A 13,564-nucleotide genomic window follows, 5' to 3' on the forward strand; every position below is an offset into this window, starting at 1 on the left:
CCCCGACCCCACCCATGACAAGGTCATGTGGAAGAGGCCTCACGGACAAGGCAGATCAGGACTCAAGGGGTCCCCTGGATCTGCTCGAGCATCGACCCCCAAAACCAAAATCTGTCTGTTATACTACACTCCTCTGACATTAACAGGGGCTATCCTTGACCATCTTTCTCTGGAAAATTAACTTAGAGCTCCAGTTAATAGCCTCCTGCATATTAAAGGAGTGTCTCAGGTCAAACGTCTCTGCTGGCAGACTAGCTTGTGGTCAGGTTTATCCACACTCTTGCTATTATGCACATGATTGTTCACAACCTCTCAACCATAAACAGCACAGAGAGTTCGGAGTATTTTGAAAGTCTTAGTTAGCATAGGGCTTTTCTAAAGATAAAAATCATGTTGGTGAAGGGTTTCATTGCTGAATTAATGATTGCCACCAGGCCTCCATACCCTTAGGCACCTGGGAGTATGTTAATCAATGTAATTGGAATGTAGAAAAAGAAAATATAGTAGTTTTAATGTTAGCAGTACTAGACTTTTGAGTTAATGAATTTTCTCTTTGTTATAAATCACTGCACTCCTCTTTTTTGTTATAAATCGTCGTATCCTTGCTATGTAAGAATGTAACTTTATCACTATCTTAAGACTAAGCAGATCTTAAGGGAAAACAAGTTTTCTGATTGACTAACCTTAATCAATAGAAAGAAAGACGGGGCCATAAAATGTTAATCGGTCTTCAGACCAGAAGATATTGTAAACAAATGTAAGACCCTTGTAAGAACAAAGGTATGCAAAGAACACTCTGTCTTTAGATAACGGTCAGAGCAGCTGACCCTGCGTGACTCTGCTTCTTACATTTATCTCTATGTACAACTTAAAGTATAAAAGCTTCCCTGAAAAATAAAGAGACAGACCAGGACCAGTTCCACGAAAGCCTGGTTCCCCCGTGTCAATTCTTTCTTTCTCTCTTACTCTCTTTTTCAGGCTGATCCCTTGGAGCACAGGGGCCCGCTGTGTTCACTTATCTGCCTGGACTTCTAAGACCTGAACGGGAAGGCGCTTTGCGTCTTCACTCTCTCGGGAGACCGGGAGGGCGCCTGCGGCCTACGTGAACAGTGCAAGTCCCTTGTCTTGGGGCTTTATTGACTTTCTGTGTCAACAAAGGAATATCAATCTCTTTCTCTCCTCTATTTTTCTTCACTACTAATTCCTTCCTTATCTCTCTCTATATCTATATATTTTTCTCTCCTTGCCGTCCACGCTTCGGATACCCTGGATCCAACCGGGGCTGGACCCTGGTACTTGATGATATCCTGCCCCAGGAGAAGAGCTCCTTTCTGGGTGGTGCCAAGAGTCACCACCTGGCTATGATAAACACTGAGTCAGTATAGATGGCAAGAAATAATGATACTTCAGATGGTTTTATGGTTATAGCACCAGAATTATTGTGAGAGAGTTCCTCTTTCCCCTCAGGAGAAGAGCTTACTCAAATATCTATGAATATGACCCTTAAAATTCAAAGTATAGACTGTTTTAGAACCACAAAGGGCATTGTATGGCAGAGTTCAACTTCCTCATTTTATAGACCAGGGGGTCACACTCAGAATGTATTTTCCTTGGTTAGCTAATATTGGTGGTATGAGAAGCAGAGACCAGAACCCTTTATTTATGTTATTTCTGTGTCCAGAGTGCTTTCTCATACAACTTTCTTTAGTTGTCAAATTTGGTGTTTTCTGTATCGTGTATTGTCACATAAAATTTAAATATAAAATCTGCCAGAGGGAAATAAGTTCTTTGATTAAAATGTGTTTTGTGATTTATTAATTAAGGAGCTTAAGGATATGTATTCAATAAACTTCAAATAGTAGTATGTCATTCTGTCTATAGCAGCCCAAATACTGGCTTTCTTGTGATAAAAGAAAACCCAATTGTCTTCAAATTACCCCTAAGTCATCTTTTTCTCAGAAAACTTAAATTCATTAAGGTAGCAACTAGAGATTTTGGAAATATGGAAGCACAAATTAATAAAATTGAACTTCAGTTCAGTTCAGTTCAGTCGCTCAGTCATGTCCGACTCTTTGCAACCCCATGAATCACAGCACGCCAGGCCTCCCTGTCCATCACCAACTCCCGGAGTTCCCTCAGAGTCACATCCATCGAGTCAGTGATGCCATCCAACCATCTCATCCTCAGTCGTCCCCTTCTCCTCCTGCCCTCAATCCCTCCCAGCATCAAAGTCTTCTCCAATGAGTCAACTCTTCGCATGAGGTGGCCAAAGTACTGGATTTCAGCTTTAGCATCATTCCTTCCAAAGAAATCCCAGGGCTGATCTCCTTTAGAATGGACTGGTTGGATCTCCTTGCAGTCCAAGGGACTCTCAAGAGTCTTCTCCAAAACCACAGTTCAAAAGCATCAATTCTTCGGTGCTCAGCCTTCTTCACAGTCCAACTCTCACATCCGTACATGACTACTGGAAAAACCATAGCCTTGACTAGACGGACCTTAGTTGGCAAAGTAATGTCTCTACTTTTGAATATGCTGTCTAGGTTGCTCATAACTTTCCTTCCAAGGAGTAAGCGTCTTTCAATTTCATGGCTGCAGTCACCATCTGCAGCAATTTTGGAGCCCAGAAAAATAAAGTTTGACACTGTTTCCACTGTTTCCCCATCTATTTCCCATGAAGTGATGGGACCAGATGCCATGATCTTCGTTTTCTGAATGTTGAGCTTTAGGCCAACTTTTTCACTCTCCTCTTTCACTTTCATCAAGAGGCTTTTGAGTTCCTCTTCACTTTCTGCCATAAGGGTGGTGTCATCTGCATATCTGAGGTTATTGATATTTCTCCCAGCAATCTTGATTCCAGCTTGTGTTTCTTCCAGTCCAGTGTTTCTCATGATGTACTCTGCATATAAGTTAAATAAGCAGGGTGACTAGTTAATGGATAATCCAATATTTACCCTAATTAGAAATAAATGTTCATCAATAACAAAGTTGAATTCATGGTATTATTTGTTGTAGGAACATGCAAATTTATTATATTAGGATACATATATCACTTTTATTATCTCAGTGAGAACAATACATAATAGTGATCCTTGGATTTCAGAGACTAGTAACCAGACCTGAAGTTGATTTTTTTAAGTGCCTACCTATACTAGAATATGTGAAGAATGGAATGAATAAGCTTGTAGGATTGGTTCCTTCTGTATAAGTTGTTGAAAATTACAATTATAAGAATATGGACCATAGACAAGCATTTTACTTTTTGATATATTTAAACCAAGTCAATCTGAGTTCATTTAATGTTTATTGAGATAGTTTCCTTTCTTTGTTCAGTTTTTCATTTGCTCATTTATTTATAAAAGGTCTGTTAAGAAGTACTGGATGTCCACCAAATGACAAGCCCCTTACCTGATACCAGGCAACACAAAAATGGCTATGAGACATTGATTTCCTTAACCTCAAGATGGCAATCAGTTGGCACAGTCCAATGTGTGACTGACTATAATGTAATAATAGCATCAGAGTTGGAGATATCTCTGGATAAGTGTGGAGGATCCTAGAATGAGTGATAATTTCTAATTTTGGGGTTAGGGGTGATTTCACATAGTAGATAATACTCGAGGTGAATCTGGATGAAGAATTAAAGGTTTACTCAGTAGAGGTGTGGGAGAGAAAATGGTGTAGAAATAGCAAAGATGAAGGCACAGAGACATAGACATAGATAGTGTGTTTGCAGGGCTCTAAGTGATTCCACTTGATGTGTACTTAGAGTGAGGAACAGTGGGAGAAGAACAAGGGAGAAGTTTCAGGAAGGCCATACATTACATGTGGATGAGTTTGAACTTTGTCTCATAGACAAAGCAGGAGAATGGAATGATCAGATATGTGTGCTAGGGAACAAAAAAACAAACCTGTACTAGTCAGGTATCACAACAAGCATACAATTCCATAGTCTTGGCTTTCAAGTTTACAGTTTATTAATGGAGATGAAAAAAGTAACATGAATTTTTTTACAGTTATGGGAAAGATAAAATGTAATTATATGCATTATTTACAATAGCAAAGATCCAGAAACAACCTGTGTCCATTGATGGATGAATGGATAAAGAAATTGTTATATAAAGAAACCTTGCCATTTGCAACAACATAGACGGACCTCAAAGGCATCATGCTGAGTGAAATAAGTCAGACAGAGAAAGATGAATACCATACGATTTCTTTTTTATGTGGAATCTAAAACAAGACAAACTAAAACAAACCAAACTCATGGATACAAAGAACAGATTGGTGGTTGCCAGAGGAAGGGGGCAGGAGGTGGGAGAAAAGGGCAAAGGGGGTCAAAGATAAAAAGGGGAAAAAACAAGAAAATTCTTTGGAAATTATCCAGTATTAAAAATGAAATGATAAAAAAATGTAATAAGTAGGGTAAAAATAATACAAGGTGCAGTGGATATCCATAAACTGCAGAGATCATATATGACTAAGAGGAATCAGAAAAAATATTCATGAAAGGTATTGTTGTACTTGAACTGGTTCTCAAATTATGAGAATGATTTTGCACATTGAGAAGGGTGAGGAAGAACTGGCAAGGTTGAAGAACCAGCATGAGCAAAACCTCAGCAAATGCAGTGGGTGTGAAGGGGTGTGGACTTGCAGGTGCAGAAGCTAGACTGAGGAGAGGACAGGAGGTCCTTTATGCAAGTCAAATAGTTTGTTTCATTCATTAAAAACTTTTGAGGAAAATATGATTAGAGATGTGATTTAAGATGGATGATCTGTAAATAATGTCTAGAATATGTGATTGAAGAGACCAAAGCCTAGGATAGCAGCAGCATTTCAGGCAAGAGATGAAACCCCGAGCAGGGATTCTGCAGTGTGTTTCATAGTAGGAAGCGAACGAGGGAGACACCAAAGGGGAAGCATCAACAGTCAACAGGACTGTCTGGAAGCCAGGGACCTTGAGGGTATCAAAGACCATGTGCACATTTCCTGCCAATGACTCAGCGAGTAGAAGTTCCTACAACAGGAAGGGGAAGGCTGTGAGGAGAACCTCGTTGGACAGAAAAGAGTTTCTCAGAACTTGAATATGGTAACTTTATGATTCAAATAAGACACCCAGTTAGAAAGGCCCAGTAGACAATTGGTATTGCTGGGCGAGAAGCTTTGGAAAGAAGAGGGAAAATTCTTAGACAAAAGGTGAGTCATAGGAGGGGGTTCTCTTGCCACACATGGAAATATCTACACATCTACAAAATATGGAGAAAAGAGATGACTCTTGGGGAATAATTGTGTGTGAAAATAAGAAAAGAAAAGTGAAAAAGCCATCAGCCATGGAACAGGAGAAGCTGTAGAAGTAGGTGGGAAAGCATGATTTCAGGAACCTTGAATTAAAGATGTGTGTTCAGTGCCAGGGACAGTAAGTGCAGCCAAAAGACTGGGGAGAATCAACAATCTGAAAGGCTATTGAGGGACATTGTAGTGTTTAGGGTTTGTACTGGGTGCACATCAGCTTTTGTAATTATCTTGGGGTTTATTTCTTTAACATATGTAACTTCAACTTCCTTATCTGAATAAAAAGTGAAACATATCAGGGTAATTGTGAGAACAAAATGGGCTAAGTAAATGTAACATATAATACAGAACCTGATTAGTAAAGGTTTATTACTCACATCATGAGTCTGGGAAGAGCAGGGTAGGCTCCCATGCTGGTCTAAAAATGGCTGGAGAGGGGAGAGAAAGGATAATGACTTGGGACTTTTTGGTGGTGAGGAGGTGAGGCTGGGACAAGGGTTTCCATTCCTACATGCAGGGGCTTCCATGGTTTGGACTTTCTATTCATGCCAGAAGAGGCTTTCTTAGCCCATTCAGGCTTTCTTAACTTGCCTAGTTGTGGGGCAGAAAGAACAAAAGTAATGGTGACTCTTAAAAGCTGCCAGCAGTCAAACATCAAAAAGTGGAGTCAGACTCTTACAAAGAAAGAGAGTGTTAATTGCCCAGTCGTGTCCAACTCTTTGTGACCCCATAGACTGTAGCCAACCAGGCTCCTCTGTCGATGGGATTTCCCAAACAAGAATACTGGAGTGGGTTGCCGTTTCTTTCTCCAGAGTATCTTCCAAATGCAGGGATTGAACCTGGGTCTCCTGTATTGCAGGCATATTCTTTACCACCTACGCCACCAGGGAAGCCTTTCTTTCTTACAAAGTGTTTCCCAAGATCTCCCTTAGCTGGACCCGAGAAATACTCACTGCCACTATAGCACCCCCCTAAAAAGGGGAAGTATGATGGAAGGAAACCCAGAGTGGAAAGAGGCTTAAAAGTCTTAAACGATTGCAGTGAAAGTATCTTAGCAAGTAAAACATTGCCAAGGCTTGTTCCAGGGCCTTGAAAGCACCGATACTAAAGAAGAGCCTTGAAATCCTTTTTTTGGACAAGCATTTGAATTATTTTAAAATGTGTTTGGCTGGATTTTCTTTACTCTACTTGTGCTCTTGTTGTCCTTTTTTTTTTTTTTTTTTTTCCTTGTTGTCCTTTTGATGGGTGGAAGAATGTGACAGAACTACTAGCGAAGGGTAGAAATGCTGTTGGTCATGGAACAAGAAGTGTGTGGGACAGAAGTTTAATCCACACTGAAACAAATCATCACCCTCTCATTTCTTACCTATAAGTCACCTTCTTGTCCTTGGACCTACTTTTCTTGTTCTTCTTCCTGAAATCCTTGCCCATCAACTAACCCTTTGCTCACCTATATCTGCCTACCTCATCATACTTCCTCCTGAGCCAGCCTTCTGTGACTTCCTGTGGGTCCACATTCCCTCATAATTGCATAAGCCATTTACATCCAAACTTCTTTATTGTTATTTCACTTTCTCAAAACACCTACCCATTGATGGCCTGCCTTTGTCCTAGGTTTGTTTGGACAAGTACCTAGCCTTTCTCAATGACATTCACTGAATATCTCCACACATTAACAGGAGCCTGGATTGGACCTAAAAATAATTATTATAGCTCCTAATTATAGAGTGTTTACTGTTTGCCTTGTGCTAAGCTAAGCCCTATATGTGCATAATGTCATTTTATCTTGATAGTAATACTCTATGGTATATAACTGCATATCACTCAGTCTTGGTGATCATTTCATGATTTATAAGTATATCAAATCATCACACTGTATACTTTAAATTTATATAATTTTACTTTTCATTTATACTGAATATAGCTAAAGGAAAAAGAAAAATGAATAGTTGGATTAAGGATAAAAGGCAAACAGTAATATTCAAAATAAAATTAGTGCAGGCAAGATATTGAGACATATACTTACAACTTAACATACAGAGGGAATCTGAGGCTCAGAAAAATTAACTAAGTTGTCAAAGATAGTGCTGCTAAAGAAGTCCTGCCTGGCTTGAACCCAGATCCAATTCTAAAGTCCAGGCTCCACATCACCATTTCTTCCAGAAGAACCTGCTTCTAGAAGTGAAGCCTTTTCAAACTATATTGAAATCCCACACATGATTTGCCAATTCTTAATGCAGGTATAAATCCTCCCAACCTCTCCTTTCTTTACAATTGCTTCTTCGATGGTGACATTTTTCTTTATTATATTATTCTTACTTTGCTGAATGTGAAAGAATTTAACTTTCCAAAGTGTAATTTTAATATGCCACATTCTAGTATGGCAAATTACTATTATGAAAAGTGTGCTCCTTGGAAACTTCAAGTAGCCTTCTAGAGTAACTTGTAATTATAATGAATTGTGTTGATGTTATGTGCATTTTTATTGTATATAATTTAACAACTATGTGATGACTATCTAATTATAGTCTATAGTTCACAAAGTAATAGTTTACAACATTTCCTCAAAAGTTATACTTCCCCATGAGGTTCTTGTTTTATGTCTGCATACAAGTGGTGTATTACTACAAAATGTGCATACAAATAAAGCCTTACTAACAAAAAGAAAAAGCTTTAGAAACATAATCTGTTTTAGAAACATATTTTCCAAAATTTGCAGGAAAAAAAATACATCCCTTAAACCAATCAAAGTAAACAATTCATTAAAATATTTTTGTCCCATCAAGCATTGTAAGAAATATCCTGGCAATAATTATGAGAGAAAAATACATTATTCAAGAATAAATCAGAAAAAAAGTAAGTTTTTCTACCTCTGCAAGATGCACTGGTTTTGCGCCTCGATCATTTCATCTCTTAAGCACTAAATCAAAGAACAGAGACAACAACAAAGGAAATTTTGTTGACTCTATCTTCAAACCACATCCTGAGCCCATCCACTTCTCACCACCTCCACTGGTACCTTCCTGTCCAAACCACCATCATCTTCACCTGGATCACTGTAGTAGCTTCCCAACTGCTCATCTTCCTTCCCTCTCCTACTGTCTGTTGCCAACAGAGCAGCCAGAAAGACCCTGTTATAACCAAAGTCAAATCAGACTCCTTCTCTATTTAGAGGCCACAACTGGCTTTCTTTTCTCTGAGAGGAAAAGCTGAAGTTGTTACCATGGCCAGCAAGGTCTTACCCACTCTGGCCTCCAGGCACCTCTCTGAGCTTGTCCTCTATTATCCCCTCCTTTTCCTTCTGCCCCTGACATACTGGCCTTTCTGCTTTTCCTTACAAATATGGAGCAGATTCCTGCCTTTAGACCTGGGCTTACCTCTCCTTTTTCCGTAAGTGTTACTTATCACTCTCTTTTGCTCACCTTTTCAATGAAGACACCAAAATTAATAGCAATCTGCTCTGCCTATCAGCTCGCAAAGGCCCCAGTCTCCGTTACTCTGCTTTATTTATTTCTCCATAGTTTAAGCCACCTTTTCACATACTCTAGAATTTACTGGTTTACTGTGTTTATTGGCTGCCCCTGGTAGCTCAGTTGGTAAATCCTCCTGCAGTGTGGGAAACCTGGGTTCGATTCCTGGGTTAGGAAGATCCCCCGTAGGAGGGCATGGCAACCCACTCTTGTATTCTTGCCTGGAGAATTCCATGGACAGAGGAGCCTGGCAGGCTATAGTCCATGCAGTCGCAAAGAGTTGGACGACTGAGTGGCTTGCACTTTCACTTTCCTCACTATAATATTCAAAAGGGCAGGGTCTTTGTTCGTTGGTGTGTCACTAGAAACCAGAAGAGTACCTGGCACATAGCAACCACTCAGATATTTGGTGAATGAATGAATGAATGCTAAGATTACTCAGGCACATGTCTTTATATTTCACTCTTTCTTTGCTTCCCCAAAATAGCCATGATACCGGCCTCCCTGAAATCTTGGATAATTCAAAGAGCTGTGCATTAAGAAATAGTCTACAAAGTTATTTAAAATTATAGCCATGTTATTCAGGGTTCTGACATTAATATTGAAATATTCATCATGACACATTGAAAGGTTCTCTGCCTTACTAAATTTTAAAAATAATTTATCATGCCAGGGACAGAATTAATTGAATTATTTTCTACTCGAATCAAGAATTCAACTGATGCGCTGTTTTTCCTCGATTTTGGTGTGCTTTCATATATAAGCACACATCTGATTTTGTGATCATCTTTTAAAAGCTATTGTTAATCCCTCTACGTGACATTTTTTCAGGCGGAACTGCCACAATTCCAGTGAGCAAATAGGATTCACCAGTATCTGAACCTCGTTGAACATAATTGTTAAAGTATAATGAGTCTTTAACTCTCAGCGTGATAATCTCTCTAGAGGAAGAATTTCCTTGAATGATATGAGATCAATGAAATCGAAGACTACACTTTTTTCTCAACAAAGATTGACCATATGTCTACTGTGATAGAATTATTGCTAGATGCTGGAGCCCAAAGATGAACAAAAACCAGCCCTTCTCCCAGAATGATTTAGTCTGGGGAAGGAGACAAATAGGTAATTGCCTAATTAGTCTGTGATATGCTAAGTGCTATAGCAGTTTCATTGAAAAGTTCTGTGAAAACATCGAAGAGAGAATTTTTTTTTTTCATTTAAACGTTTATTAACTACCTTCAGCACTGTGGTACTGGAGAAGACTCTTGAGAGTCCCTTGGACAGCAAGGAGATCAAACTAGTCAATCCTAAAGGAAATCAACCCTGAATGTTCATTGGAAGGACTGATGCTAAAGCTGAAGCTCGAATACTTTCTTGGCCACTGAATATGAAGAGCTGACACATTGGAAAAGCCCCTGATGCTGGGAAAGATTGCGCGCAGGAAGAGAAGGAGCTGATTGATCGAGGATGAGATGGTTGGATGGCATCACTGACTCAACGGACATGAGTTTGAGCAAACTTGGGGAGATAGTGAAGGACAGGGAAGCCTGATGTGCTGCAGTCCACGGGGTCACAAAGAGTTGGACACAACTTAGTGGCTGAACAACAATATTGATCACATGTTCATGTAGACATGAATAAGATGCAGTCTTCTGAGAGGTATTGATTATGTTATTCATGCTGATCCCACATGTGTGACTGAAAACATTGAATCTTGAAATGCCACTTGGGAAAAATGTCCAGTTATAATTGGTGAAACTTTTAGAGCACACCATTTTTGTAGTGTAGTTACTGGACTCAGCGTGCCAGGCACTGAGCTTGGTGCTGCTGCATGGTTTAGGCTCTAATCACTGCATGTCTGCGTGCCAGGGTGGACTGGCTACTGTGAGTTCCAGGAAATACTGCAACCAAAAACGCACCCAAGATTTGTAACTCGTCTTATTCAAAACCTCTCCTTTGTCTGATTCTTGCACAGTGTTACAAGTTTTTTTTAAAAAAAGGCTGAATGCTTCATAAATCATTAAAAATTTTAATGCTATTAGGGTGAGAGTAAAACATTAAGAAACACTAAGAAATACTTTCAGCCATCTTCCATGAGCATTTAAAAATTGAGAAACTGATAAGGGATATCTGTGAGTTGAATTGCTCATCACTTAATGAAGTAGCCAAAAAGACAAATTTGTATTACATTCAACTGTATGAATCCTGTGTACAATGATGTATACTAAGTGTACAAGGGTATACTTAGCTATATATGAACATAAACTTCCTCTTATAACTAGTAACATACTTGAAAATGTCAATAATAATATTTACACAATATAGTACTTACTATATATTAGGTACTATTCAAATAGTAAGTAATTCAGTCATCTAAATAACTATATTAGGAACCAGGATTATCTCTGGTTTTTTACAGGCAGAGGAAAGCACAATGAGCTTACTAGCCCAAGGTCATTGCTAATAAGTGGCATGGCCAGAATTTGAACCCAGGTGATCAGGCTCCAATCACCAGGTGAATTCTATGCTATATTGCCACACAGGTAAGACAGCCAATTAAGCCATGTTCATTGTTTAATTCATAGCATATTCTAGTAGGGCCTATTTGTATTAAGTGGATGTTTGCACTCAGAAATATGTTAGGTAATATTCCATTGTTCCCTTTCTTTATCTATTTATCCATCAGTGGACATTTAAGCTGCTTCCATGTCCTGGCTTTTGTAAATAGTGCTGCAGTGAACACTGGAGTGCATGTATCTTTTCAAATTATGTTTTTCTCTGGCATAAAAGAGAATGAAATAATGCCATTTACAGCAACATGAATGGACCTAGAGATTGTCATCCTGAGTAAGTCACACAAAGAAAGACAAAAATTATGTGAAATTGCTTATCAGTTCAGTTCAGTTGCTCAGTCGTGTCCGATTCTTTGTGACCCCATGAACTGCAGCATGCCAGGCCTCCCTGTACATCACCAACCCCCAGGGGCCTACCCAAACCCATGTCCATCGAGTCGGTGATGCCATCCTCTGTCGTCACTTTGTCATCCTGCCCACAATCTTTCCTAGCAACAGGGTCTTGTCAAATGAGTCAGCTCTTTGCATCAGGTGGCCAAAGTACTGGAGTTTCAGCTTCAGCATCAGTCCTTCCAATGAACACCCAGGACTGATCTCCTTTATAATGGACTGGTTGGATCTCCTTGCAGTCCAAGGGACTCTCAAGAGTCTCCTCCAACATCATAGTTCAAAAGCATCAATTCTCTGGCGCTCAGCTTTCTTTATAGTCCAACTCTCACATCCATACATGACTACTGGAAGAACCATAGCCTTGACTAGATGGACTTTTGTTGACAAAGTAATGTCTATGCTTTTTAATATGCTGTCTAGGTTGGTCATAACTTTCCTTCCAAGGAGTAAGCATCTTTTAATTTCATGGCAATCACCATCTGCAGTGATTTCGGAGCCCAGAAAAATAAAGTCAGCCACTGTTTCCACTGTTTCCCCATCTATTTGCCATGAAGTGATGGGACCAGATGCCATGATCTTCATTTTCTGAATGTTGAGCTTTAAGCCAACTTTTTCACTCTTCTCTTTCACTTTCATCAAGAGGCTCTTTAGTTCTTCACTTTCTGCCATAAGGGTGGTGTCATCTGCATATCTGAGGTTATTGTGGAATCTAAAAAAATGGGGACAAATTAACTTATTTATTAAGCAAAAATAGAGTCATAGATGTAGAAAACAAATTTATGGTTGCCAAGGAGGAAAATAGGGGGTGAGGGATAAATTGAAAGATTGAGACTAACATTAACACAGTACTACATATAAAATATATAGCTAATGAGAACCTACTGTATTACATAGGGACCACTTGTCTATATACTCTGTAATGACCTATATGGGAAAAGAATCTAAAGAAGAGTGAATGTAACTGTTTGTATAACCAATTCACCTTGCTGTACAGCAGAAACTAACACAACATTGTAAATTAACAATTAAAATTTAATATTAATAAAAATTTAAACAAAAATTGAAATAAAGAAATGTGTTAGGGAAAAATACACATAATATATAATCCTACTTTGGAAAATTTTTGCTTGTTTTAATGTTTCTTAGCTATAAGACCATCCCAAAGTACTAAAATAACTCTCAAGAGTGACTCAGTTTATGCCTAACCAAAATATTGCTAATGATGAAACAGCAACACCTCAGAAGTTTTAATTACCCATCACATAACACAAGGCACACCCTGCTAATTATATCTCTTAAAGTGAAGTTAGAAGTCCAGACTATGACACATTTACTTTGCAAGGCAGAAGAATTAAAGGTAGTGTGAGTCCCATGCTCTTCTGGACCTAGAACTTAAATACTAATTGATACCATTGGAAGACTGCTTGATATTTTTATAGTGCAGTGACTTTGCAAGCAAAAATTTTCAAGATTTTATATGATTTTTAAAAAATCAACTCAGATGTTTGGAATTTGGATTGCTGCACTTTTATTCTTTGGCAAATCACCAGGTAAGACTCATAATTTATAATTTCTCTGAAACAGAGTATACTGACATCTTAAATGTAATTGACATGGACTTTGAAATCTTGGCTCTGTTTAAATTTTATTCTTCATAAAATTATCTAAAGGAAAATGCACCAGTTTCATAATAATTAATTTGATGAGCATATGAAAAGCAACTATTTCCAATAAAATAAAAGTCACTGGACAGTCTTGTACTAGGCCTCCAGCTTCATCACTTAGTAGCTTTATGGCCTTGGACAAATAATTTATCCATTGAAGTCTGTTTCTTCACTTCTA

At 38.7% G+C, this 13,564-nt stretch overlaps 1 protein-coding gene across 1 annotated transcript in view; it reads left to right on the plus strand.

Moving 5' to 3' along the window:
* Window positions 1–13,199: 13,199 nt before the first annotated feature.
* Window positions 13,200–13,564, plus strand: part of PNLIPRP3 (pancreatic lipase related protein 3) — a 40,485-nt gene continuing 40,120 nt past the window's right edge. Inside the window, exon 1 of the mRNA XM_052661129.1 lies at window positions 13,200–13,272. Within this exon, the coding sequence (XP_052517089.1) occupies window positions 13,200–13,272 (73 nt within the window). The remainder of the gene's footprint in view (window positions 13,273–13,564) is intronic.

This window comes from Budorcas taxicolor, chromosome 23 (genome assembly GCF_023091745.1).
Source record: "Budorcas taxicolor isolate Tak-1 chromosome 23, Takin1.1, whole genome shotgun sequence".
Classification (NCBI taxonomy): domain Eukaryota; kingdom Metazoa; phylum Chordata; class Mammalia; order Artiodactyla; family Bovidae; genus Budorcas; species Budorcas taxicolor.